At 47.5% G+C, this 25,015-nt stretch overlaps 1 protein-coding gene across 5 annotated transcripts in view; it reads right to left on the bottom strand.

Annotated features, from left to right (window-relative positions):
- Positions 1–25,015, bottom strand: part of DAZL (deleted in azoospermia like) — a 533,025-nt gene that overhangs the window by 318,483 nt on the left and 189,527 nt on the right. For all 5 annotated transcript variants that reach the window (XM_029589246.1, XM_029589249.1, XM_029589250.1 and 2 more), the window contains exon 5: positions 8,815–8,881. In XM_029589246.1, coding sequence (XP_029445106.1) covers positions 8,815–8,881 — 67 coding nt within the window. The remainder of the gene's footprint in view (positions 1–8,814; positions 8,882–25,015) is intronic.

Here is a 25,015-nt window from a genome sequence, read left to right on the forward strand (position 1 = left end):
GAGGAACGCAGGGTCGGGTGAGTATGCAACAAGGTGTGGAACTCACTGACCCTGTTGGCAGAAGTGATGACTACGAGGGAAAGAATTTCCCATGTCAAACTGTTAAGTGAGAGGAATGGAAAGGCTCGAACGGGGAATGTATGAGTCTTGTAAGCACTAAATATAGGCCCCATTCCGTAGCCAGCAAAAATAGAGGCGGCTTAATCAGTGGATAAACCCATGATAAGCTGACTCAGAAGGGGTTGAACCGTTAATCGGGTATCCCCACTCCCAAGTGGTACGCCAATTGAAACCGAGGTTTACCTATGTGGAGGATGTCTGGGGAGCAGAATCCGAGGGAGTAAGAGAAAAGAGTGGTGTAGAAAAAAGGGGGTAATACCCTTTTGTATGCGCCATGTGGTAAATCATGCCATTTTGAATGGTAAGATTTATGTGTGGAAGGTTTTTGTGATGCTACCAGTACCTGAGAACATCAGTAAGTCCATGATATGAGACTGACCTGTGAGAAGGCGAATTGGATACTGGCGTGATAGATTGAGAAGTATGGGAAAGCATACTGGTCTCGGCCAGGAAGTGGGTCTGAGAAACCGTGAACCTCGTCCCAGTGCAGCATAAAAGAGTGCTGGCTATGAGGGGCATCGAAAGAGACGCATATAAGAGGCCTTTGTTGCAGCAAAGGCATCCATGGGAACACATTTGAGACGTGTAGGGAGTAGAATATGCCCACCGTATGGTTCGATTCAGACGCAGAGGGCAAGGTCGGTTGACCTCAGCACTAGAAGATTTTTCTAGCTACACATGTAGTCAGAGACCATCCGAGAGGATGGAAACCTATATGGAGGTGGTCTGCTAGTGCCTTCAGTAAGTCTGTTAGATAAGTGGCCCAGGGATGCATGGAGTGAGCAAGGGCAAAGGGTAGAGCTGCGCAGCTTCCTAGCAGAGCAGCTAAGAGGTTGTGCGTGCTTGTGTGTTGGAAATACCACATTGTCACTATGCTGTCTGCCTGTATGCACAAAGGTTTGTTGTAGAGGCAGCAGGGCCGGTGGAAGCACTAGGCGAACTAGGCCTGGGCCTAGGGCGCCAAGTATTAGGGGGCGCTGCAAGCAGTGGTATCCCGAGGGGAGCCAATGCCCCCAGGTGCAGGGAGGCTCATGCGGCCGCTGGTGGACCTCATCCCACTGGCGGCTGAGCAGTGACACAGCAGGCAGATCGGCAAGGCCATGGTGGAGCTCACGTCACCACAGCCCAAAGAAAAAAGTAGTTTTTAAACGTGCAGGTGCTCCTCTTCCTTCCTGCCTGCGCGGCCCCGGAAGAAAATGTTGCTGGAGCCGCGCGGGCAGGAAGTAGGATGAGCATCAGCCGCGTGCTGTGCTGTGTGCCGGAAACACACAGCGAGAAGATTGGCAGGGCCGTGGTGGAGCACGGTCCAAAGAAAAAGGTCGCGTCTAAACATTGCCGGAGCTGCGCGGGCAGGAAGGAGGAGGAGCATCAGCGCGTGCAGAAGAGGAGCAGCGCTTATAGGCCGCCACGAATCCCAAGTCGCAGCAGCCAGAGAAGAGGAAGAGGCCCGGTTGCAGGGCCACCGCGGATCCCACATTGCGGCGGGCAGCCCGAGAAGATCAGGGCCACTGCAGAGCCCATCCTGCAGCGACCCGTGAAGAGGAGGCCAAGAGGTGAGAGAGAGGTTGAGGGTTTGTAGAGTGTGTATGTGTGCGTGTATGAGATGAGTTGAAAGATTGTGTGAGTGAGTTGAGAGACTGTGTGTGGGAGTGAGGGCCTGAATGTTTGCAGAGACAGCATGTGAGGAGCCTGTGTGTGTGTGTGAGAGAGAATGCATGTGACAGTGAGCGCCTGTGCAAGACAGCATGTGGGAGTGAGAGAGAGCCTGGGTGTGTGAGAGTCCGGTAACATGTGCAAGAGAGACTGTGTATGAATGATTGTTTGAGAGAGAGTATTGCCATTGAGAGTGAGAAAGCATGTGAGAATCAGAACCTGTGTGTTTGAGGGAAGAAGATGGAGAGAAAATAGAAAAAAGACAATATAAAAGGAATTGGCAAAAAAATAAAGGGAAGGTGGAAAAAAAAAAGCCTGTGACCAACTGATTAGAAAACTAAGATCAGACAGCAAAGGTAAAAACAAAATAAATTACTTTTTAGTGATTGCCACATGTAATCTTTGGGAATGTGCAAGAGTAGAACTTTCTCTATGCAAATCTCACAATGTACGAAATCAGCATGGAAGAAGTGGAAGCCCACGGGGCCTGCACAGAGGAGCAGCAGAATGGGCTTCAGTGCCAGTAGCAGCAATTTGCGCCTCCCCAATAGCCATGTGGCAGCAGTGACAGTGGCAGCAGAGGAATGAGAGAGGTTCAGAGGTTATTGGCAAAAGAAAGAGGGGGGGTCTGCCTTTAGTGTGTGCATGCATGGGGGATGGGGAGGGAGTGTTGTGAAAAAGTGTGTGTGTCTCTGTCTTACAGCCTGAGAGTGTGTCAGTGTTTGAGAGCAAGAGGTTATGGTGCATATAAGAGCATGAATGTGTATGTATGTGACAGTGTATGTATGAGAGAGAGAGGATAACCTCCTAATCCTCGACAATATCAGGGTGACTGGAAATCAAGAGCTCCCACAGAAGGGGACAGCAGGGGTTTTTTTAAATCCTTATTAGTTTTAATTAATTATTGGATGTTATTTGATACATGTGCTGTTTTGAAATATTTTATTAGTGTTTGGGAGATTGTAAAAAGTGTATATGATTTTAATTAATAGGTTTGGAGAAGTTTTGGAGAAGTCCATTAACGGCTATTAATCAAATTTACTTAGGGAATAGCCACTGCTATTAATTGCATCAGTATACATCAACCAACCTCTTCCCTTCAAAAATAATTCTCCAACATACACCAATACAAGGGAACACTTGTGCTATGGTGTTGCTTATGTACCGTGGCTCTATTGAAGGACAACCAATTGGTGGGTGTCCCTTTCTTTCGCCCCGTCTATTATTCAAGTTTTATGAGACCATTTTTCTTTCAATCTTTCTTTTTCTTAAACTATTTTCTTAAAAACCCCTTATCTCCCGGTTTTCTGAGGCGACCCGCTGCTTATTTGTAAATACTTATCGAGGCATCCGTCTCAACTTCTTCTCACGGGTTCGCGTCTGCTTGCCCGACATGGGCCATGTTTCAGCACGTTCGTGCCTGCATCAGGGGCTACGGGAGGGGTAGTGCTGTGTCCTAACCAGGTACACAGTGGCTGCTATGTCTCCAATTTTGTGATGACCATGCTTCTGCTCATGGACGACGCCTACCAGACACAGAAGGTAGGCGTCGTCCACGAGCAGAAGCATGGTCATCACAAAATTGGAGACATAACAGCCACTGTGTACCTGGTTAGAAGGTAGGCGTCGTCCACGAGCAGAAGCATGGTCATCACAAAATTGGAGACATAACAGCCACTGTGTACCTGGTTAGGACACAGCACTACCCCTCCCGTAGCCCCTGATGCAGGCACGAACGTGCCGAAACATGGCCCATGTCGGGCAAGCAGACGCGAACCCGTGAGAAGAAGTTGAGACGGATGCCTCGATAAGTATTTACAAATAAGCAGCGGGTCGCCTCAGAAAACCGGGAGATAAGGGGTTTTTTAAGAAAATAGTTTAAGAAAAAGAAAGATTGAAAGAAAAATGGTCTCATAAAACTTGAATAATAAAGAATAATAGACGGGGCGAAAGAAAGGGACACCCACCAATTGGTTGCCCTTCAATAGAGCCACCGTACATAAGCAACACCATAGCACAAGTGTTCCCTTGTATTGATGTATGTTGGAGAATTAATTGCATCAGTGGCATGGGATCTTCTTAGTGTTTGGGTAATTGCCAGGTTCGGCCTCTGTTGGAAACAGGATGCTGGGCTTGATGGACCCTTGCTCTGACCCAGCATGGCAATTTCTTATGTTCTTATGAGTAGTTTTAAAATATTCTTTTATTATGGTTTTACTATTATAACTGATGCTTTATGTTTCTTGATTTTATTTGCTTTATGAGGAATGGTGGTTCTGTTTTTCCATTGTTAATACACAGTCTGGCTTCTTGGAGTTTCCATTTCAGTTTTTGTCTAATTTGTGCTCCTTTATTTTGTATTCTGTATTTGGTGAGAGTCTGTCTCTGCTCTGTGTGTGTGTGACCACGATGAGAGATTCTGCTAGCATGTAGTGTCTGTATAGGGATCTATAGCAATCGGGTTTCCTCAGTAGGTGGTGTATTGGTATTCTAGGACCCAGTGTAATATTTACCCTTGCTTTTTCACAGGTAGGATTATTGTTTGAGTCCTTAGTGTTAATACTGTTATGTTACGATGGGATTGCAGTATAAATTTTGAGTGTCTTTTTTGCGGGGTTTTATGTTAGTTCACAATGTGCCTGGCAGTGGAAGGTGTTTGTGCTGCTGTTACTGTGAAGTGACACCAGAATTTGAAAATATCTTTTAGTATGATGAGCTGTAAGGGAAACATCCAAGCTCCATTGTATGGGGGAATTTCAGTGGATGCACAGAGTTAGAGAACTGGAGGTGCAGGATTTATATTGACATTCTGTCCCTTCCTATATATTCCAGACTTCACTCTCATAGCCTCATTCAACTAATTCTATATGGCTATCAAATAATTTTATAGTAGTTTTACTATAAGTGTGAAACTGGCCAGCTTTTAAAAATTACACAGAAGACCCTTTGGATTTTTTTTTAACAACACTTTTTTTTTGTAACCAATTTTAAAGCAGGATCCATGCTATAGAGGTGGGTGTGATGAAGAAATGTCATTTTGGCTCCCCCCCAAAAAATTCTGTCTACAGATGCCACTGATTTTCTGTGACCTTAAGCATTAGAACAAGAAGGTTTAAGGGGGGGATGCTGGAGAGGCACACAAATGCATTAGCCCCCGGGCGCCAGAGACCCTTGGTATGCCACTAGGTGCGAACCATATGGGGCCGCAAGCGGCGGCAAAGAGGAGTGGAGATTTGGCGGGCCACGAGCAGTGCCCAACCTGCTCGCGACCCAGAAAACCACACAGTTGGTGGGCGTGATTGAGAACGATGTAGGAGTTGGGGCCGAGACCGGGGGGGGGGGGGGGGACACACGCAAGGGAGAAGGTTCGTCTAGGGCGCCTAATCCCCTTGCACCGGCCCTGAGAGGCAGTATTGTAAGGCATAAAGGTATAACTCATGGCTCAAAGCTCCAGGAAGTTGATGTGAAACTCTGCATGGAGCAGAATAGACGCATAATGGGTTGAGAAGATGTTAGTTCGAACTCTGCAACCCTGAGTAAACGCGAGCATGAGCAGGACCAGCCTAGGTTTTGCTTCTAGATCTACAATATGGATCAGGGACGAAAGCGGTTGAACAGCTTAGATCCACTGATAATTGAAATTTCACTGAATCTAACTCATAGCAAATCTAGACCTATGAGAAAAGTGCATGGTGAAAAAAAATCCCATGGCCTAGCAATGAAAGAATTGATGGGCTGAGGTTATGTTGTATGCGCGCAGAGATATACAGGAATTTGTCAGAATGTCTGTGCGGTTGTTGGACAGGAAGTTCGTTGTGACTGTGGTGTCCAGAAGTGTTCTATATGGGATTTATGGTAGTTAACAGCAATCCCAGGTTGTAGATTTATAGTGAGTCTTGAAGAAGATAGAGCTCCTTGCTTGAATTGACTGTTATGCAGCTGTCCATGCAAGGAAAACCGTGAATGATGTTTTACTCCATAGAGAAACAGCAGTCACTGCTAGTGATTTAATGAAATACCCAAGTTGCGAAAGCTGGAGCAACCGGCAGAGCTTGGGATTGTAATATTGTAGACTCACCATGAAGCACACAAAGAATAAAAGAGAGAGGCAACCTACTTACTGCGGAACAGAAGCATGGAGATGAGAGACACCATTTTACCTGCACCTTCTGAAGAAAGTTGATATTTCTGAGGTCCAGGATGGGTGGAGAGTAACTACTTTCTGTTGAAAGAAAGAATAGTGAGATTAAAACTCCCCCCCCCCCCCCCCCCCCCGTGCTTTGACGTGTCCGGGGGACTGTACCCTGAACCTTGGTACAAAGTGGGGTGGCCGCTCTGATATCTGGCAAGTTGAGAGACCAGGGTGTGTCTAACTGGCAGTGGCTGATGTAATCTGGATATCATGTAATCTCCCACGGGAACGTGAGCGGTAAAAGTCTTACCCGCATCTGTGTGCTGTACAAGAAACGTCGAGACCTTTTAGGTCCTTAATTAGGAACCAGAAGCCAGAGCATTAATCAGTACAGAGTCCCGTTGCTGACAAAGGGAGGATGCCCTGATGCAATCCCAAATGATTGGTAGAGAGGTTCTCTTGGTATTGTGTCTGACATAGCTGGCAATAGCGATGTGTGACACTAATACGGTTCTTGGAAGACAAGACGACCTAGAACCTTTCAAACCATATAGCCCGATTTAGAGAACAGGTCTCAATGGGATTGTCGCTGAAGCGGCATTAGAATACTTACCATCCATCGTGGATCGCAGAAGGACGAGCCGGTGAAGATTGATGGCTCCATGGATTTCAAGAGGCATCGAGGGACAGCCTGAAGGACGTAAACGTCCAACTCAACTCTGTAACCTAGTATGGTAGCGCAGGTACAGAGGAAGCAGGCTGAGCGTGTCTGGCGCTACCACAGCAATTAGTGGAGGGTCAGAACCCCACACAGGTGTCAGTGAAGAACGCCTCATGTACAGGGGAGCCATTATAACTCATGAACCCAGCCCTCTTTGCAGCGGCTCAATGTATCGTGACGCCAGTGCAGAATTCCTCGGAACGCGGTCCGGTCATTCTGGAGCACAGAGGACTGCCAGCACTGTGTGGAACAGTGGCGGTGGCAGTAACGATGTTGCTCAGCCCGGGCATTCTCCAGCACAGAGTAGGATAGCACCGAAGTCTTGGATGGCGAATGATGATCGACTGTCAGCATGCCTGCACTGCTCCTGGCACTATGTAGTGTCATAGGCTGATACGGGGCTTTAGTTAAGAACCCAAAGCATGGAGCACCGTGTTTAGGCGAGGGCATTGCGTGTAGGTACTATGTCAGTATTGACAGTATCGATAGCAGCATAGAAGCGGCCTCTAGGGTATCGTCAAAAATATAGATGAAAAAATGTCGATGGCCCGGGCAGAGCAATGACAGTGACAGAGGCACCAACCCAGACATCGATGGAATAGACGATGGCATCGATGGAACTGAACTGGGCATCGATGGCACAGACACCAAGGTGTGATCGATGACATCCACCCGGGCATCGATGACATCTATGGGAAAATCAGCGCCATGGATGAAAACATTGATGGCACTGAAGGAATCGATGCGGGGATCGATGGCAGACGGACCGCAGGGGGAGGGGTGTCGATGGCGTTGAAAAAGGCAGGACGGCCTGGATGAGAGTACCGATGGTAGCGATGGGGACATAGACTGCACGAAGGTATGAATTCGACAGAGGCCCTGGTGGCAATGGTAACCGTGGAAGTCCCTATCCTACTAGCGCTAATAACCAGGCAGAGGGTCACAGGAGGACACTCGCAGGCTATGTGGGGCTAACTGTGAAAACAGAGAGAGCCGCAATTCGGTTGGTAGGCCAGGGAAACTGTAGTGAGGTGACAGGAGCCGACTGAAAAACAGGGCATAGTATTCACAGAGCATTGAATAAATGTATGCGAAGGGAGACTCGTGCAGGGAAAAAGCGTTTGTGAAGTAAAAGTTTAAGTGTTTCCGTGAGGAAAAATTGTGAGAATTTCTCAGAGCTCCTAGCTGCTATGCTTACTGCAGAGCAGAAAAATGAAGACTGAAGGGAAACACCTGTGGTCACAGGGATAATTGCAGGCTGAGCATGCTCAATGCACTCAGTGTGCCAGTTTCAGTCAAAGCTTTATTGAAACTTTGACAGAAATGTTTTCCGTAACAGGGCTCCGGCCACTGAAGTCACCCATATGTGAGGACTACCATCCTGCTTGTCCTGCGAGAATATGCAATACAGCTACAAAACTTTGGAAGACAGGAGTACCTACTTTGCAAAATAGCTGCTAAAAGTAAACAATGCATTTAGCGAGAAATCTGAAGTAACAAGTCAGAAATGGGTTGGGGGTAGGATGAGGGGTTTAGGATTCCCTTAACATGCAATACATCTGATTTTCCTTCTCCAAAAATATTTGTGCCCTTATTTCCTTCCCTATCTCACTGGTGCTTCCCTCCCCTGCCCACTGATGCTTTTCTCCATCTCCTCTTTCCATCCCCTACTTCTGTCCCCCAGTACTTTTTATCTTTTCACCTCCAACCCATGGGCAACAGAAGAGCAGCCAGCATCTTTTACCGGCCGCCTCTTCTACAGACTTCCATATGATCTTTGAAGTTGCAATTTTGCATGTGCAGACCTCAAATGGAAAAGGCAGCAGCATATTAAAACAAAACAAAAAAAAAGCAAAAAAACCCCACACACTACACCTCTTGCCAGTCAGAAGGAAGATAGGATAAGAGACTATTATACCATTGCTGCTGCAGCTACAGGGTATATGGCCTGATTTGTGACCCCTCTACTGCGTTCCCAGCCAGGGCGGTCCTTAGGTAGGAAGAGTTTTGATGAACACTTCTACAGCCAGCCTATTTCTAAAAACGTGTCACATTTAAATTATAGAAAACAGACTATTCTTCCACACTTATAACAAGAAAACAACATTTAAAACCTCTGACAAAATAAACACTGATTTCAATAATGCCCTGCAAAACATGTTTTGTTTTTAGGGTTAAATTTACTTACACAAATTCTGCTGTTTCCTGATTGCTGGCCCCAGTTTCAGTTTTTTCCCATGAAAATTAATCTGTGACTTAAAGACAGAGTGATTATATTCTGATGAGCAACTCATTAAAACAATTACCATACATTCAAAAGTTACATCATCGTGACATGCCATGCAAAGTCAGACCAAAGGTCCATCCAGCCCAGCATACTGTTTGACAGTGGTCAGACTGGGTCAATAAAGTATCCAAATGATCTCAAAGATTAGAGCCATTCAATATTGGTCATTCTCTGTGATTAAGTAGTGCCTTTCTCAAATTCACATGCCAAATTGCATATGGACCTTTCCTTCAGGGTCTTATCCACAACCCTTTTAAACCCAGCTAAGCTAAATTCCTTGACCACACTTTCCAGCAACCAATTCCACAGTGTAAACACTTTTGCCACTTTTTTTTTTTTTTTTTAAACTCTGCTACCTATTGTTTCATGGCCTTTCCCCTAGTCTTTACTACTGAAAGGATTAGTCCTGGGGGAATTTGCGCAGAATTCTCTCCCTGCACAGAATTGTCAAATTCTGTGCAGAAAATGGCAGATGAAACCCTGGCATGCCGCCAACTGAGCGTGCGCAGTTCATAGCAAAGACGAACACCTTGTACCGTGGGATATGCTCCACTTGCGGCCTACATGAAGGCCCCAGTGATAGTGAATGTGTGTAGAGAGAGGGGGAAGGGAGGGGAGGGGGTGTGAGAGAGAGCAAGGGGGTGAGCAGGAGGATGAGAGAGCAGGGGGGGCTTGAGTGTGGATGCCAGAGAGGGAGCCTATATGAGGAAGTAGGGAAGGAGTGTGTGTGTGTGTGAGAGATTGGAAGTTGGTGTGTATGAAAAAGGGATCGTATGTATGTGAGAGTGCTAGCCTGTGTGAAGGGATTGTGTATATGTGAGAGAGACATATTTAGCCTGTGAGAGGGTGTATGCATGAGAGAAAGCAGAGTTACTTACCTGTAACAGGTGTTCTCCTAGGACATCAGGATGTTAAGTCCTCACAGATGGGTGACCATTAGATGGAGCTTGACACGGAAAACTTTTGCCACTATCCATGCAGCCACGCAGGGTCCCTTTTCAGTCTTGTATCTTAGCGAAAAAGACAATCGAAATAAACACAAACCGACAGCGAACCCAACTCCATGGGATGGCTGGCGGGTTTCTTGAGGACTATTATCCTGCTGTCCTAGGAGAACACCTGTTACAGGTAAGCAACTCTGCTTTCTCCTAGGACAAACAGGAAGTCTGTTCACCCTGGTGGGAATGAGGCCTCAAAAAGAAGGTGGGCAAAATCATGGGACTGATTGAGATGGAAATCAGTCACCACCTTAAGCAGGAACTTAGGGTGAGTGCATAAAACCACCCTGTCATGAAAGTTTTGTATAGGGTGAATGTCACCAGCTCCTGAAGTTCACTGATCCTGTGAACAGAGGTGACTTTCCAGGTGAGATGTTTAAGCTCTCAGGAGTGCATAGGCTTGAAAGTAGACTGCATGAGCCTTGCTAGCACCATGTTGAGGTCTCAGGACACAACAGGACGACGCAGAAGGGACTTTAGTTGCAACAGGCCCCTCATGAAGCGGCTCACCAAGAGTTGCACAGAAATTGGTGCACCATTTATCCCCCGGTGGTACGTGATCGCACTCAGGGTGACTGATCGAGGCAGTCTGTAGTACAGACTCCGAGAAGGACCACAATAGTCCAGTCACGGAGTGGGGCATGAGAAAAGGTCTAGGCCTTTCGCCTCACACCAGATGAGAACCTCCTCCACGTCAACCGGTAAGACTTTCTGGTTCCTACCACAAGCCTTGCATGTGGAGACTGTCCACATGTGCTCCCCAGCCCAAGGTGGAGGCATTGGTGGTCAGGATCACTTGGGGAGATGGCGTTTGGAAGGGAAGACCTCTTTCCAAATTGGGCAGTTTCTCCCACCAGGAGAGGGAGACCCAGAGTGGTGGGGTAACTTGCACTGGTGTTGAGAGGGCCCGGGAGGCCGCCATGTGCCCCAGCAAGCGGAGTAGCTCCCTGGCAGAGATTTTCCAACTGACAGACGAAGTGTACTAGTGACGCCAGGGCCTGGGAACAGTCCTGGGGAAGAAATGCCCTGGCGAGAGTCATACCCACCAGAGCTCCAATAAACGCCAGCTGCTGGGATGGGCTAAGATGAGATTTGGGTAGACTGATTACGAACCCCAGGGATTGCAGCACTTTGGCCATGAGGCAGAGGGAGCATAGAGCCCCCTCCTGTGTGATGCTCTTGGTGCAGGTGTGCACCCACCACAGCCAGGCATTTTGTGAAGACCCTCAGGGCAGAGGCAAGGCCGAATGGCAGCACCCTGTATTGGATGGACATGGTCTGCAGGCATTGGGGACATTTCCGAAAACCAGTCCACGCCATAAAAAGAGCTGGCAAGCGGTCAATGGCCGACAGCCACCGGGAGGCGACATGCTCAGGAATCAACTACAAAGAATGGAGAGAAAACGTACCTACAGAGACACGCTGGAGGAAAATGATAGCGGGAGGGAGCCCACATGGAAGAAAAATTCCGATGGAAGAGTATTTGAAAAATTATTGGAGAGAGCTCCTAGACAATGATGGCAACTGCTTCACGGAAAAAAGACTGAAGAGGGACCTGCATGGCCGCATAGACAGTGGATGCTGGGCATGCTCAGTGTGCCAGTCAAAATTTCTAGAAACTTTGACAAAAGTTTTCCATGGCAGGCTCCATCTAATGATGTCATTCATCTGTGAGGACTACCATCCTGCTTGTCCTAAGAGAAAGGGAGCTTGTGTGGGTGTGTATGCACACACACATCCCCCCTGTATGAGGGGGGATGTGTGTGTGCAAGAGTGAGGGCGTTTGTATGAGGGTGTGTGTATGTGCACTAGAGAGAGGGAGCAAGTGTGTGAGAGAGGGACAGAGGGAACCTGTGTGAAGGGCAATACTGAGAATAGGAACAAACTCTGGGAGTAGCGACAGAGTGGAAGGGGGTTGAGCCTAGATGTGGAGGGGAGTGATACTGGCAGGTGGAGGAGTTGGGGCCTGAGACAGCAAAGTGGCCAGGGGAGTAGGGAGAGTGAGTGTAAGGGACACTTACAGTGAATTTCTAGGGAAATTCTGCTCAAAATATTTAAAGTTCTGCATCAAGTAATAACCTTCCTGTATTAATTTAAAATGTAATTTCTTAAAAGACTGTCATGCAATTGTGTTATTTTGACCAACATAAAATATGCAGCATTTTAAGGTTTTGTGTGCAGAATTTTAAATTTTTTTGCACAGAACTCCCCCAGGAGTAAAGGATGAACAGCTAATTCCCTGTTTACCTGTGCCACCTCACTCACAATTTATAAACTTATTTCTCCTCTCAGACTCTGCTCCAAGCTGAAGATCCCTAACCTGCTTAGCCTTTCTTCCTATAGGAACCATTCTATCCCCTTTACCATTTTTGTTACCCTTCTCTGTACATTTTCTAGTTCTGCTCTATCATTGAGATGGGGTGACCAGAACTATGTACACAATACTCAAAGTGTAGCCACACCCTAGAGCCACAGCAGCATATTCAATTTTTTACATTCCTTTCCAGATAAAAAAGCAAATAGAATGTTAGAAATTGAGTTGAGAATTTCAACATTGCCCACAATGACAAAGATCCTTTTCCTGAGTGGCACTTCTTTATATGCAACTCAGTATTCTGTACCTATACTTATTCTTATCTGTGTGCATCACTTTGCACTTGTCCATATTAAATTTCATCTTTCATTTAGATGCTCAGTTTCTCAGTATCTAACCTCACAATATCCACACCAGGAGTCTAATTATAACACCAACCCAACTCTACTCATATTCCAATAGTTAATTTACCAAAAAAACTATTTATTTTTCTTATATTGTATATTTAAAAACTGACAAACCACTACCTTAAAAACTTTTAAGGTGTCTGAAGGGAGATAATTAAGTCAATCTTGCTTGTATGGTGTCCCATTCGATTTTAAAAGTCCCAAAGTGGCCATGTTTCAAAACCTAATCCTTCATCAGGGCATATACGATCACTGTTCTTAGGCAGGTCAGCCTCAATCCAAATTCTCTCAGCCTCTGTGCCTCTGCCACAGCTTTACCCGGCATAAATCCCAACTGTATGATGGCATCCATTTAAACACCTGTGTCAGGCTCCATCCGATCTCAAACATGGTTGACGTCTGCCATCCTTGCTTGTCCTCTCAAAAAATGTCTCCAGCTCCATACAACTCATCAGTTGCTGATGTAAGGGTTGATGGCTGCAGGACATTAAATGTCAAAACCACCCCTTTTCATGTTGGTATTGAAATTCTTGCAATATATCCCAAGATTCTGCCATTTCCACAGCAGTATTATTCATGAAATTCTACTGATCTCACCCTCTTGCAAATTGATAAGGGCATTAGGAAACACTGCACCTTTGCTTAGGTCAATTTCTAGTGACTGAAAGATCCGAAATACTGTTGGATAAATTCCAACAGTATTATTTGAGATTCCAGAGCTCTAGCTTCTGTTATCTCATCCTTTCCCAGCAAAAGATTTCAATCAGCACCTTATGGATACCTCTGAAACAAATGGGCACAAGAAACTTGTCACTATGACCACTTTGTTGCATACAATGCCTTCAGCATATTTCTGGATAGCAATGTCATATATAGGGAGAGTAAATGCCATTGTTTAATACTGTATGCAAAGTTGTAAAGATGTTATACAATCCCAAAGAAGTTTCTCACCTTTGGAAGAGCTGACAGCATCATTCAGGACTAAACTGAGGTTATGAGCAGCACAATGCACATATATAATTTTGGTTGCTGGGTTATACTTTTAATTTGGACACCAGTATACAAGCTACTCATTGTTGCAGCTCCATCATAGTCTTGCCCTCCATGTCCTTTTTACTTTCAACAGACTTAAAATGTCTCAAACCAGTAGTGTTTAGACATTTGTTTAGAAAGTCCAAAAAGGACTCAAGTATCTTTATGCTCGTTTACCCACACTATCGTCAGTCTTAGTAGATATGTAGTAAATTAGCTGGTTGAGCTGATTCTTCTAATATCTTAGGCTATATCCATAATCATAGATAATTGGAGGTTTCTTTATATCTTACCCCTGACAGTTCATTCTGTATATCAAAATTCAAGTACTTCACTGTTCCTTCCTTCATACTCAACTTGTCTAGCACTGGATCATGTTTTGCTAGAAGGCCAACGGAAAATTTCCACTGTTTCTAACTGAGCATATATCAGTCTCCCTGTGACTAAGGGGGTCATTTATCAAAGTGCTATATGGTGTTTTTGCATGCAAAAAATGCCATTAACACATGCAAAAGCACCATAACACATGATGCGATGCAAATAACAAAGAGGGGAGGATTTGTGGGCTCACAGTTTTGCAAATTCCTATCGCACAGCTTTACGCAAATGATAAAGGTGCAGTTAATTAAAATTCGCGTTAAAGCTGTGCGATAGGGCTTTGCAAAACTGTGAGCCCAGCCCACGGCCAAAAATCCCACCCCAATATCCTCCCCTTTTTCTTATTTGTATCACACCATGCGTTATGGTGCTTTTGCATGTGTTAATGGCGTTTTTTGCATGCAAAAACGCCATTATAGCACTTTGATAAATGACCCCCTAAGTTAGTTAAAGGCCCATACTTCTTTTTTTTGGCCATATATGTTTCCCCTTTTTTTACACACTTTTTTTGGGTAGATTTAATCTTTTCCCATTTCTTTCTTTAAATTATGATAACTTCTAGCAGTCTTGGTTTCCTCTGTAAGCTGGCTTTTCACTTTTATTGTCTATTATCTTAAGATTCCTGTTCCTTATTGGACAGAATAGAAAAAGTAAAGGAGGGAAAGAAGTTTTGTTAATGCAAATGGTGGGTTAGATAATCACAAGCTAAACTGTTAATTAGCCAGAGGATATGAAAAATGGCAGCAGTATATGTAAGTGATCATCAACTCAAAGAAGGGCATATCAATTTGCAAAGACTGCAAAAAAAAAACAAAAAAAAAAAAAAAACCCCTTTATCTTACAAAGTGCTGAATGTGTGACTTTAGTGAATGAATTGTCAAATCCTGAACACTGGAAGCACCAGCTATCAAATGGCAAGTAAATGCTGCTGAACTGGAAAGGTTTCAGTATGTTGCAGTGCAGGTTCTGTCATCATGGCAAGATTTCTACTGATTAAGCTGGAAAAGATAGGTAACCAAGACAACTGCTAAAAGATCTTAATTGAATTACACACACAGCTGTGTATAACTCCAGTAATGATTGATAAACTGAAAAGTAGTAAATCACCTGGACCGGATGGTATACACCCCAGGGTTCTGAATGAACTAAAAAATGAAATTTCAGATCTATTAGTAAAAATTTGTAACCTATCATTAAAATCTTCCATTGAACCTGAAGACTGGAAGATAGCTTATGTAACTCCCAATATTTAAAAAGGGCTCCAGGGGTGATCCGGAAAACTATAGACTTCAGTGCCAGGAAAAATAGTAGAAAGTGTTCTAAGCATCAAAATCACAGAACATATAGAAAGACATGGTTTAATGGACAAAGTCAGCATGGCTTTACCCAAGGCAAGTCTTGCCTCACAAATCTGATTCACTTTTTTGAAGGAGTTAATAAACATGTGGATAAAGGTGAACCGGTAGATGTAGTGTACTTGGATTTTCAGAAGGCGTTTGACAAAGTTCCTCATGAGAGGCTTCTAGGAAAAATAAAATGTCATGGTATAGGTGGCGATGTTCTTTCGTGGATTACAAACTGGCTAAATAGGGGAGGAGAAATAGCAATAATAGAAATAGGGGAGGAGAAATAGCCTAGTGGTTAGAGCAGTGGACTGTTAACCAGGAGACCAGAGTTCGAGTCCTGCTGTCGCTCCTTGTAACGACCTTGGGCAAGTCACTTTACCCTCCATTGCCTCAGGTACAAAAACTTAGATTGTAAGCCCTCTGGGGATAGAGAAATACCTACAGTACCTGAATGTAAACCGGTGTGATATCTTGATTGAGATCGAATGTCGGTATATAAAAATAATCAACCTAATAAATGAAGGTTGACCGACGTGCTGCAAATGCGCAGTGGAGAGCAGCTCTACTGCGCATGTGCGGGCGAGCACGTCGGTCTTAGGCAGCGTCACGAAAAAAAAAAAACATGGCGGCGGCGGGAGGGACTGAGTGAGTGAGAGGGAGTGACTGAGTGAGGGGGACTGAGTGGGGCAGAGTGACTGAGTGAGGGAGACTGGGGGGGAGGGACTGAGTGGGGGGGAGGGACTGAGTGGGGGGGAGGGACTGAGTGGGGGGGAGGGACTGAGTGGGGGGGACTGAGAGAGGGGAGGAGTGGGTGAGTGAGTGGGTGAGTGTGTGGGAGGGAGGTAGGGGCTGGGGAAGAGTGAGGGGAGAGGGAGAGGAGGGAGAGGTGGGAGAATGAGGGAGAGGTGAGAGACAGGGATGTGAGTAAGTGGAAGGGGGAGAGGGAGAATGGGGGAGAGGGAGAATGAGGGAGAGGTGAGAGACAGGGATGTGAGTGGAAGGGTAAGAAGTTGTGGAGCAGAGAAGGGCTGAGGGGGAGGGGATGGGATTGAGAGAGGGTGGGGAGTGACTGAGGGAAGGGGAGAGAGGTGGGAGTGACTGAGGGAAGGGGAGGGAGGTGAGAGTGAGGGGAAGAAGGCAGTGGGAGACAGAGGGTGAGTAAGACTGAGTGGAGGAAAGGGGAGGAGTGAACGAGGGGAAGGGGGAGAGAGGGAGAAAAAGTGTAGAAGGGTGCTGTGTTAGAAAATGTACTGAAAACAAAATGTAATGTAGCCCATTTTAACGGGCTTAACGGCTTGTAAATAAATAAAGGACAGGAAACAGAGTAGGAATAAATGGACAACTTTCTCAGTACAAAAAAACAACAAAGGGACTACCTTACACCGTGGAAGATTTTATTAGAGATGCCCGACTCGAACTGAGTTTCGCCAAAGGCTGCATCAGGGGCTTTATGTTGTAAACATACTCACCACAGTAAGAGTCAATATACCAATCTGTAAATTGATTGTTGCAATAAAACTTTCAAACAGCGTTCTGTCAAAAAACAAATATCACTAAACTAGTATATTTGTTTTTTGACAGAACGCTGTTTCAAAGTTTTATTGCAACAATCAATTTACAGATTGGTATATTGACTCTTACTGTGGTGAGTATGTTTACAACATAAAGCCCCTGATGCAGCCTTTGGCGAAACTCAGTTCGAGTCGGGCATCTCTAATAAAATCTTCCACGGTGTAAGGCAGTCCCCTTTGTTGTTTTTTGCGTTGGCTACGTGGGACCGCCTTCCGATTGTTTTATTGGACCTTCAACTTTCTCAGTAGAAAGGAGTGGGCAATGGAGTGCCTCAGGGAACTATATCAGGACCCTTACTTTTCAATCTACTAAATAAAGGAGCCCTGACCGACGTGCCGCAAATGCGCAGTAGAAAGCAGTTCTACCGCGCATGCGTGGGCGAGCACGTCGGTCAGAGCTTGCCTGTTAAAAATGGCACTGGGAGGAGCAGTAGCGAACAGTAGCGGCAGTGGCCCACGCGAGGGAGAGACCCCCCAGAGATCTTCCATCGACACCATCCGAGGGAAGGGGTTGTGAATGAGCGGGGATGGGAGAGGGGGAGTGAGGAGAGAGTGAGGTGAGGGGGAAAGATGAGATGGAGGGAGACTAGAGGGAGGAGTGGGAGGGAGAATGGGGAGGGGAGGTGGGGGAGAATGAGGGGGAAGGAAAATTTTAATGTAGCCCGTTGTTACGGGCTTAACGGCTAGTATATTTATAAATGATCTGGAAAGAAATAAGATGAGTGAGGTAATCAAATTTGCAGATTATACAAAACTATTCAGAGTAGTTAAATCACAAGCAGATTGTGATAAATTGAAGGAAGACCTTGTGAGACTGGAAAATTGGGCATCCAAATGGTAGATGAAATTTCATGTGGATAAGTGCAAGGTGATGCACGTAGGGAAAAATAACCCATGCTATAATTACACAATGTTAGGTTCCATATTAGGTGCTACCACCCAAGAAAGATCTAGGCGTCATACTGGATAACACATTGAAATCGTCGGTTCAGTGTGCTGCGGCAGTCAAAAAAGCAAACAATCAGGCCGATACAGTAAGGTGCGGTAGAAAGAGGTGCATTAGTGACGGGCGCACCCGCATTTGCCGCATGCACAGTCTGGATCACATACCGCTCGATACTGTATTTAAATGGCATGCAAATGCAAGCCGCGTCCATGAAGCGCCTATACAGTACCCTGGGTGCGCTGGTACCTGTCATGTCAAAGGTTATTTCAAATGACATTTGAAATGACAGGTACCAGGAAGTGGATCCCAACTTTAAGCAAAACAAAACCTAAAAACCTAAAATCCAATGCACCGGGAAAGCCACTCTTCAGATCGCGACTAATCCCATCCCCCAGCCCCCGCTCACCTGCCCTGGCCGCGTCCATGGGTGCCGGTCTCCGGGGCAGCCCCAGTCCTCTCCCATCCTCCCGGGGGCAGCCGGCAGCAAAAGCGAGAGAGGCCCGGGGCGCTTCGCGAGGCGGCTTCCAGCAGCCCTCGCCGGCGATGGTGAATGGGCGCACGCCGTGACCTCTGACGTCCAGCCGGGTGCTCAGGTCACGGCGTGCGTGTGTTCATGCACCTTCACTGCCATGCGTGAACGCCGTGACGTTGGATGTCCAGCCAGCCGCTCAGGTCACGGCGTGCGTTCATGCACCCTCGCCGGCGGGGGCTGCTGGAAGCCGCCTCGCGATCCACCCCAGGCTGCTCTCGCTGCCGGCTGCCCCCGGGAGGATGGGAGAGAGGACTGGGGCTGCCCCGGAGACCAGCACCCATGGACGCAGCCAGGGCAGGTGAGCGGGGGCTGGGATTAGTCGCGATTTGAAGAGTGGCTTTCCCGGCACGTTGGATTTTAGGTTGGGCAGGCAAGAGTTTAGGTTATGCTTGGAAACAGATCCTTCCTTTCTGCTCCGGAGCTGTCAGCGCGACCGCACGGGAGACCGGCACCATGGACGCGACCAGGGCAGGTGAGCGGGGACTGGGGGAAAGTTTGCCTGATCCTGGCTCTTGTCCCGGGGGGTGAGGGGGTCGTTTGCCCATGAAATTTCGTCTCTGATCTGACGCTCCACACTAACGCAGGGGTGAGGGTAGGCAGTAAGTTAGCAGGTTAAACACGTGGAAAAAAAACTGCAGGTTAAAAAAGCGATATTCAGGGCGCACGTTACTGTATGGGAGGGAATAGCTAATCCGATCGTTTACATCTCATATATATGCCGCGGGCAGAAAGGGTTTCCCGTTGATTTAAAGAAGCGGTAAGGATGGGTTAAAAGGGATAGCGAAATGAAAATTATTCCTTACCTGCTAATTTTCGTTCCTGTAGTACCATGGATCATTCCAGACGGTGGGTTATGTCCCCTGTCCAGCAGATGGAGTCAGAACGAAAAACTCTCAGGGGGGGTGCCTTATAGCCACGCCTCCCCTGCTTCAGCTTTCAGTAAATAGAATATCCAAGCCAAAATAAAGATTTGTAAACCAGAGGGATCAAGTTCTCCAAAAACAGTAAAACTGTCGACCCAACAGGGGCTCAGACAACAAATTTTGTAACTAACAAAATGTAAAGAACTGCGCCAAAACTTGTAAACAGAACTGCGTGGAAGAAAACAGACCCGCAGTAGCAGAAGTACAGATAAAGAGAAAAAATTAGAGACAGGTTAGCAGGGATGTCCCACAGAGAAAAACCCCCAAAAACAAGGGAGGGTGTCTGGAATGATCCATGGTACTACAGGAACGAAAATTAGCAGGTAAGGAATTATTTTCATTTCCCTGTACATACCAGGATCATTCCAGACGGTGGGATGTACCAAAGCTTTCCCATCACGGGTGGGCTACGGACAGCCCTGCCCGAATGACCCTGTCTCCTCCTAGTTGCCCTTCCAAGGACGTCTGGACGTCTAGACGATAATGTCTGGTGAAAGTGTGAAGAGACTTCCAAGTGGCAGCCCTACAGATTTCTTGGGTGGATACAAAAGAGCTTTCCGCCCAAGAGGTTGCCTGAGCACAAAGAGAATGCGCCTTGACCACTAATGGCGGAGACTTACCTGATACCAGATATGCCGCTACAATAGCTCCCTTCAGCCAACGAGCAATGGATTGTTTGGAGGCCATGCATCCTCTTCGGGGCCCCGACCAGAGGACAAAAAGATGGTCAGAAAGACGAAACTCATTCGTAACCTCCAGATAATGTATCAGAGAACGTCGTACATCTAGCTTATGTAGATCACCCAACTCCGAAGAGGGAAAGGATGGAAGTTCCACCGACTGGTTGAGGTGAAAGCCTGAAACTACCTTGGGTAGAAAAGAAGGTACAGTACGCAAAGAAGCTCCAGTAGAAGTGAATCGGAGGTATGGCTCCCGACATGAGAGCGCTTGCAACTCCGAGATCTGTCGTGCAGAAGTAAGAGCAACAAGAAAAACAGTCTTGAGAGTGATATCCTTGAGGGAAGCAGACCGCAAAGGTTCAAAAGGCGAAACACAGAGAGCCTTAAGCACCAAGTTCAAGTTCCATGACGGACATGGAAGACGTATCGGAGGTTTTATATGCTTCACTCCCTTGAGGAATCGAAGAATATCTGGATGGGTAGACAGGAGGCTGTCATCCATCCCCTGACGTAAAGCCCCCAGAGCTGCTACCCTGAACCCGGAGGGAGTTATAGGCGAGACCCAAATCCAGACCCGCCTGTAGAAGAGAGAGAATCTGTCCCACCGATGCCTGCAGAGCCTGAATATCTTGGGAAACGCACCACTCCTCAAAAACCTTCCAAACTCGAACATAGGTGACCGAAGTGGACGGCTTACGCGCCCGAAGCAGGGTGGATATAACGGGCTCCGGATAACCTCGACGTCTCATCTTACGTCTTTCAAAAGCCAAGCCGCAAGACAGAAGCGATCTGCCGCTGGCAAAAATATTGGCCCTTGACGTAGAAGTCGGGGGAGATGACCGAACCGGAAAGGGTCATCTACTACTAGATGGAGAAGATCCGCGAACCACGGCCGACTGGGCCACTCTGGCGCCACGAGAATCACCAGACCCTGATGATCCTCTATTCTTCGAATGACTTTGCCCACTAGTGGCCACGGTGGAAACACATACAGAAGACACTGACGTGGCCATGGAAGAACTAGAGCGTCGACTCCTTCCGCTCCATGTTCTCTTCTTCGACTGAAAAAGCGGACGGCCTTGGCATTTCTGGCCGTCGCCATGAGATCTAAACGGGGAGTTCCCCAGCGCTTGACTATCAGAGACATCGCTTCTTCTGAGAGCTCCCATTCTCCGGGATCCAGACACTGCCGGCTGAGGAAGTCCGCCTGTATGTTGTCGACTCCCGCTATGTGGGAGGCTGCCAGTCGGAGAAGATGAAGCTCCGCCCATTGCATCAACCTGTCGATTTCCAAGGAAACCAGTCTGCTTCTTGTGCCTCCTTGACTGTTGATGTACGCGACTGTGGTGGCGTTGTCCGATAGAACTCGTACCGCCCTGTGGTGCAACAGGTGTAGAAAACCTTGTAGGGCGAGTCTCACGGCCCTGGCCTCCAATCGGTTGATTGGCCAGGTTGATTGGTGCGTCGACCAACGCCCCTGAATCGAGCTGTTCTGACAGACCGCTCCCCAGCCCGAAAGACTGGCGTCCGTGGTCACTACCACCCAGTTCGGTGACTCCAAGGACACTCCTTGAGCTAAGTGCTGTGGATTTAGCCACCAATCGAGACTTAGTCTTGCAGAATCTGGAATCGGTAGAATAGCCTGATAATCCCAAGAGATCGGTTTCCACCAGGATAGCAAAGCCCTCTGAAGAGGTCGTAGGTGAGCAAAGGCCCAAGGCACCAAATCGATGGTGGAGGCCATGGTTCCCAGAGCCTGTAGATAGTCCCATGCCGTCGTGACCTCGAGACACAAAAACCTGAGGATCTGCTCGCGTAGAGCCTGCGCTCTCTCCTGAGTAAGGAACACCATCGCCGCATTCGTGTCGAAGTGTGCTCCTAGAAAATACAGAGTTTGGGAAGGACGTAGTCTGCTCTTTGAGTAGTTGACAATCCATCCCAGTGAGTGGAGAAACTGAAGAACCCTGTTGACTGCTTGAATCCCCTGACTTCTGGATTTTGCTCGGATGAGCCAATCATCCAGGTAAGGATGTACCAGGATCCCTTCCCTTCTGAGAGCCGCCGCCACCACTACCATGATCTTTGTGAAGACCCGAGGGGCCGTGGCCAACCCGAAGGGTAGGGCCCGGAACTGAAAATGTTGTTCCAAAATCTTGAAGCGAAGGAATCGTTGGTGGTCTCGAAGGATCGGAATATGTAGGTACGCCTCCGTAAGATCCAAGGAGGCTAAAAACTCTCCTGGATGTACCGCAGCTAATACGGAACGAAGGGTTTCCATGCGGAACAGAGGTACCCCGAGGGAGTTGTTTAAGGTCTTGAGATCCAGAATGGGCCGGAATGTCCCTTCCTTTTTGGGTACCACAAAGTAAATGGAATAATGGCCCCGACCCAATTCGGAGGCCGGAACAGGAACTATCGCCTCCAAGGCAAGGAGACGAACTAGTGTCTGTCGAACGGCCTGGCATTTGAGCAGGGACCCGCATGGAGAGAATAGGAACCTGTCTGGAGGAGGACGGACAAAATCCAACGCGTAACCTTGTCTTAGGATACTTAATACCCATTGGTCTGAGGTTATGTGGACCCATGCCTCGTAGAAAAGCATAAGCCATCCCCCCAAATGGGGAACAGGCTCGTGGGTCCCCCTGGCATCATTGGGACGATTTCTGAGCTGTACCCGTTCCATGTCCGTCCTTACCGGAACGGCGGCCCCGAAAGGACCGGTTCCAAGTATGGGAACGGGAAGAAGGAGGTCGAGGTGGCTGTTTCATAGGCCGAGATTTGCGCTGATTTCGGAACCTATTTCTGCCAGTGTTGAAAGATCTATAAGAGCGGGGGCGATCCTCTGGTAGCTTATGAACTGCATTTTCGTTAAGAGGCTTAATAATCTGATCCAGATCTTCCCCAAAGAGGAATCTACCCTTGAAGGGAAGAGATCCTAGGCGGGTTTTGGAAGAGGCATCAGCTGCCCAATTCTTTAACCAGAGAAGACGGCGAGCCGATACTGCAGCAACCATGGCTCGAGCCTGTACTCTGATAAGATCGTAAAAGGCATCTGCTCCGTAAGCCACCACGGCCTCTAATCTGTCTGCTTGCTGAGCCTCGGCATCTGGCAAAGATTGAGAGGTAAGAAGCTGCTGTATCCAACGAAGTCCTGCACGCTGAGCTAACGAACTGCAAATAGCAGCTCGCATACCCAGAGCCGAGACCTCAAATACCCATTTGAGGTAAGCCTCCAACTTTCGGTCTTAAGTATCCTTCAATGCCGTCCCTCCAGTAACAGGAATGGTCGTATGCTTCGTCACTGCAGAGACTGCAGAATCTACCACTGGGACACGGAGAAGCTCTAAGAAATCCGTCGGGAGAGGATACAATTTATCCATGGCCCTTCCAACTCTGAGGTTGGATTCTGGAGTATCCCATTCTCTTGAAATCAGCTGTAAGATATTGTGATGAGTGGGGAAGGCTTTTGCCATAGGGCGGAGTCCCGCTAAAAGTGGATCCCCTTTCTTGACACTCGGATCCGGCGTCACTGGATCTGGAGGATGATCTATGTCCATCTCCTGGAGGATGTGTGGAATAAGCTCGTCAAGTTCTCCCACCTGAAATATGTGGAGAACTCTAGGATCATCCCCTTCAACTTGTGCAGTAAGAGAGGGATCGTCGACAAGCGGGTCCATAAGAGGATCCCCTCCCGCTGCTGTCTGAGGTGCTGACGGAAGAGATGGAGATCCCCAAGAAGTCGTTGGAACTCCCACTACAGGAGATACCTGGGGAAGAAAACTCCCCAAGGGAGTAGGCAGACATGGTATCTTAGGTGGAGGAGGCCCCCCTCCACTTGGTAGAGAGTCCCTGCTATGCACAAAGGCCCTATGCATTAACACAATAAACTCTGGAGAGAAAAATTCCTCAGAGTTTGCAATAGGCTGTGCAAGCGATTTGATTCCGCTAGTAGGAAATGGCAGGGAAGAAGAGAACTGAGCCCCTGCGTCGTCTGCCGAAATGCCGGTGCTTGTCTCCTGATTCAAAATGACCGCTGTTCCCGCGCTCGACGGGAACGGAGCCTGACGCTTTCTGTGCGCTCGTTCCTGAGGTAGGTCGACTTCATCTGGGGAAGGGCTATCCTCCCCTCCCGAAGAAACGCTGAAACGCCGACTGTCACGGGACAGGGATTCCCCCTCTACCCCGTCTCCTTCAGCCACTAAGTGCCGCTGCATTTCGGCGGGAAAAAGGCTGCTCGAGCACGCAAAATGAAAACAGATAGCCTAAATAACAAGGCTGAGGGTCCAGCCCGGTTCCACCCCCAACAACCCACAAGAACCGTCAGGGAATGGGACTTCCAAACGGTTGGCGGCCCCGGGGAATGTAGCTTCGCGGGGCCACGGGTTAAAGTACTTCCTCACGCCACCGGGAAGGGGGAGGGGAGGGGGGTAGAATGGCAACGAACACGGGCAAGAGGGGAGTGAACGGCACCACCGATATGCCCCTCAGACCCTAAATAACGAGTTCCTTTGTACCTGAAAAATAAAAGGAACTTACCTCTAAACCTGAGGAAGAAAAACAGACAGGAAGAGGTAGAAATAAGAAAAAGACAGTGACAAACAGTCTGTCAGCAAGTCCTGAGAGCCAGAAAACCTGACTAAAATATTTAAAGAGAAATTTAGTTTAATAAAACTTTCCTCAAACAAAAACTTGATCCCTCAAACAAATAAAAAGATTATTTTCACAAAATAGAAAAGCCTAAGGCTAAATGCTGGGGACCTCCGTGTCCCCTGCTCGCATCTGCTGGAGTCAGAACTATACTGAAAGCTGAAGCAGGGGAGGCGTGGCTATAAGGCACCCCCCTGAGAGTTTTTCGTTCTGACTCCATCTGCTGGACAGGGGACATAACCCACCGTCTGGAATGATCCTGGTACGTACAGGGAATCGCGGGTTGGACTAACGCGGCCAAATTGTGAGTAGAAAGCAGGGTAACCGT

Source organism: Rhinatrema bivittatum, chromosome 2 (assembly GCF_901001135.1).
Source record: "Rhinatrema bivittatum chromosome 2, aRhiBiv1.1, whole genome shotgun sequence".
NCBI lineage: Eukaryota > Metazoa > Chordata > Amphibia > Gymnophiona > Rhinatrematidae > Rhinatrema > Rhinatrema bivittatum.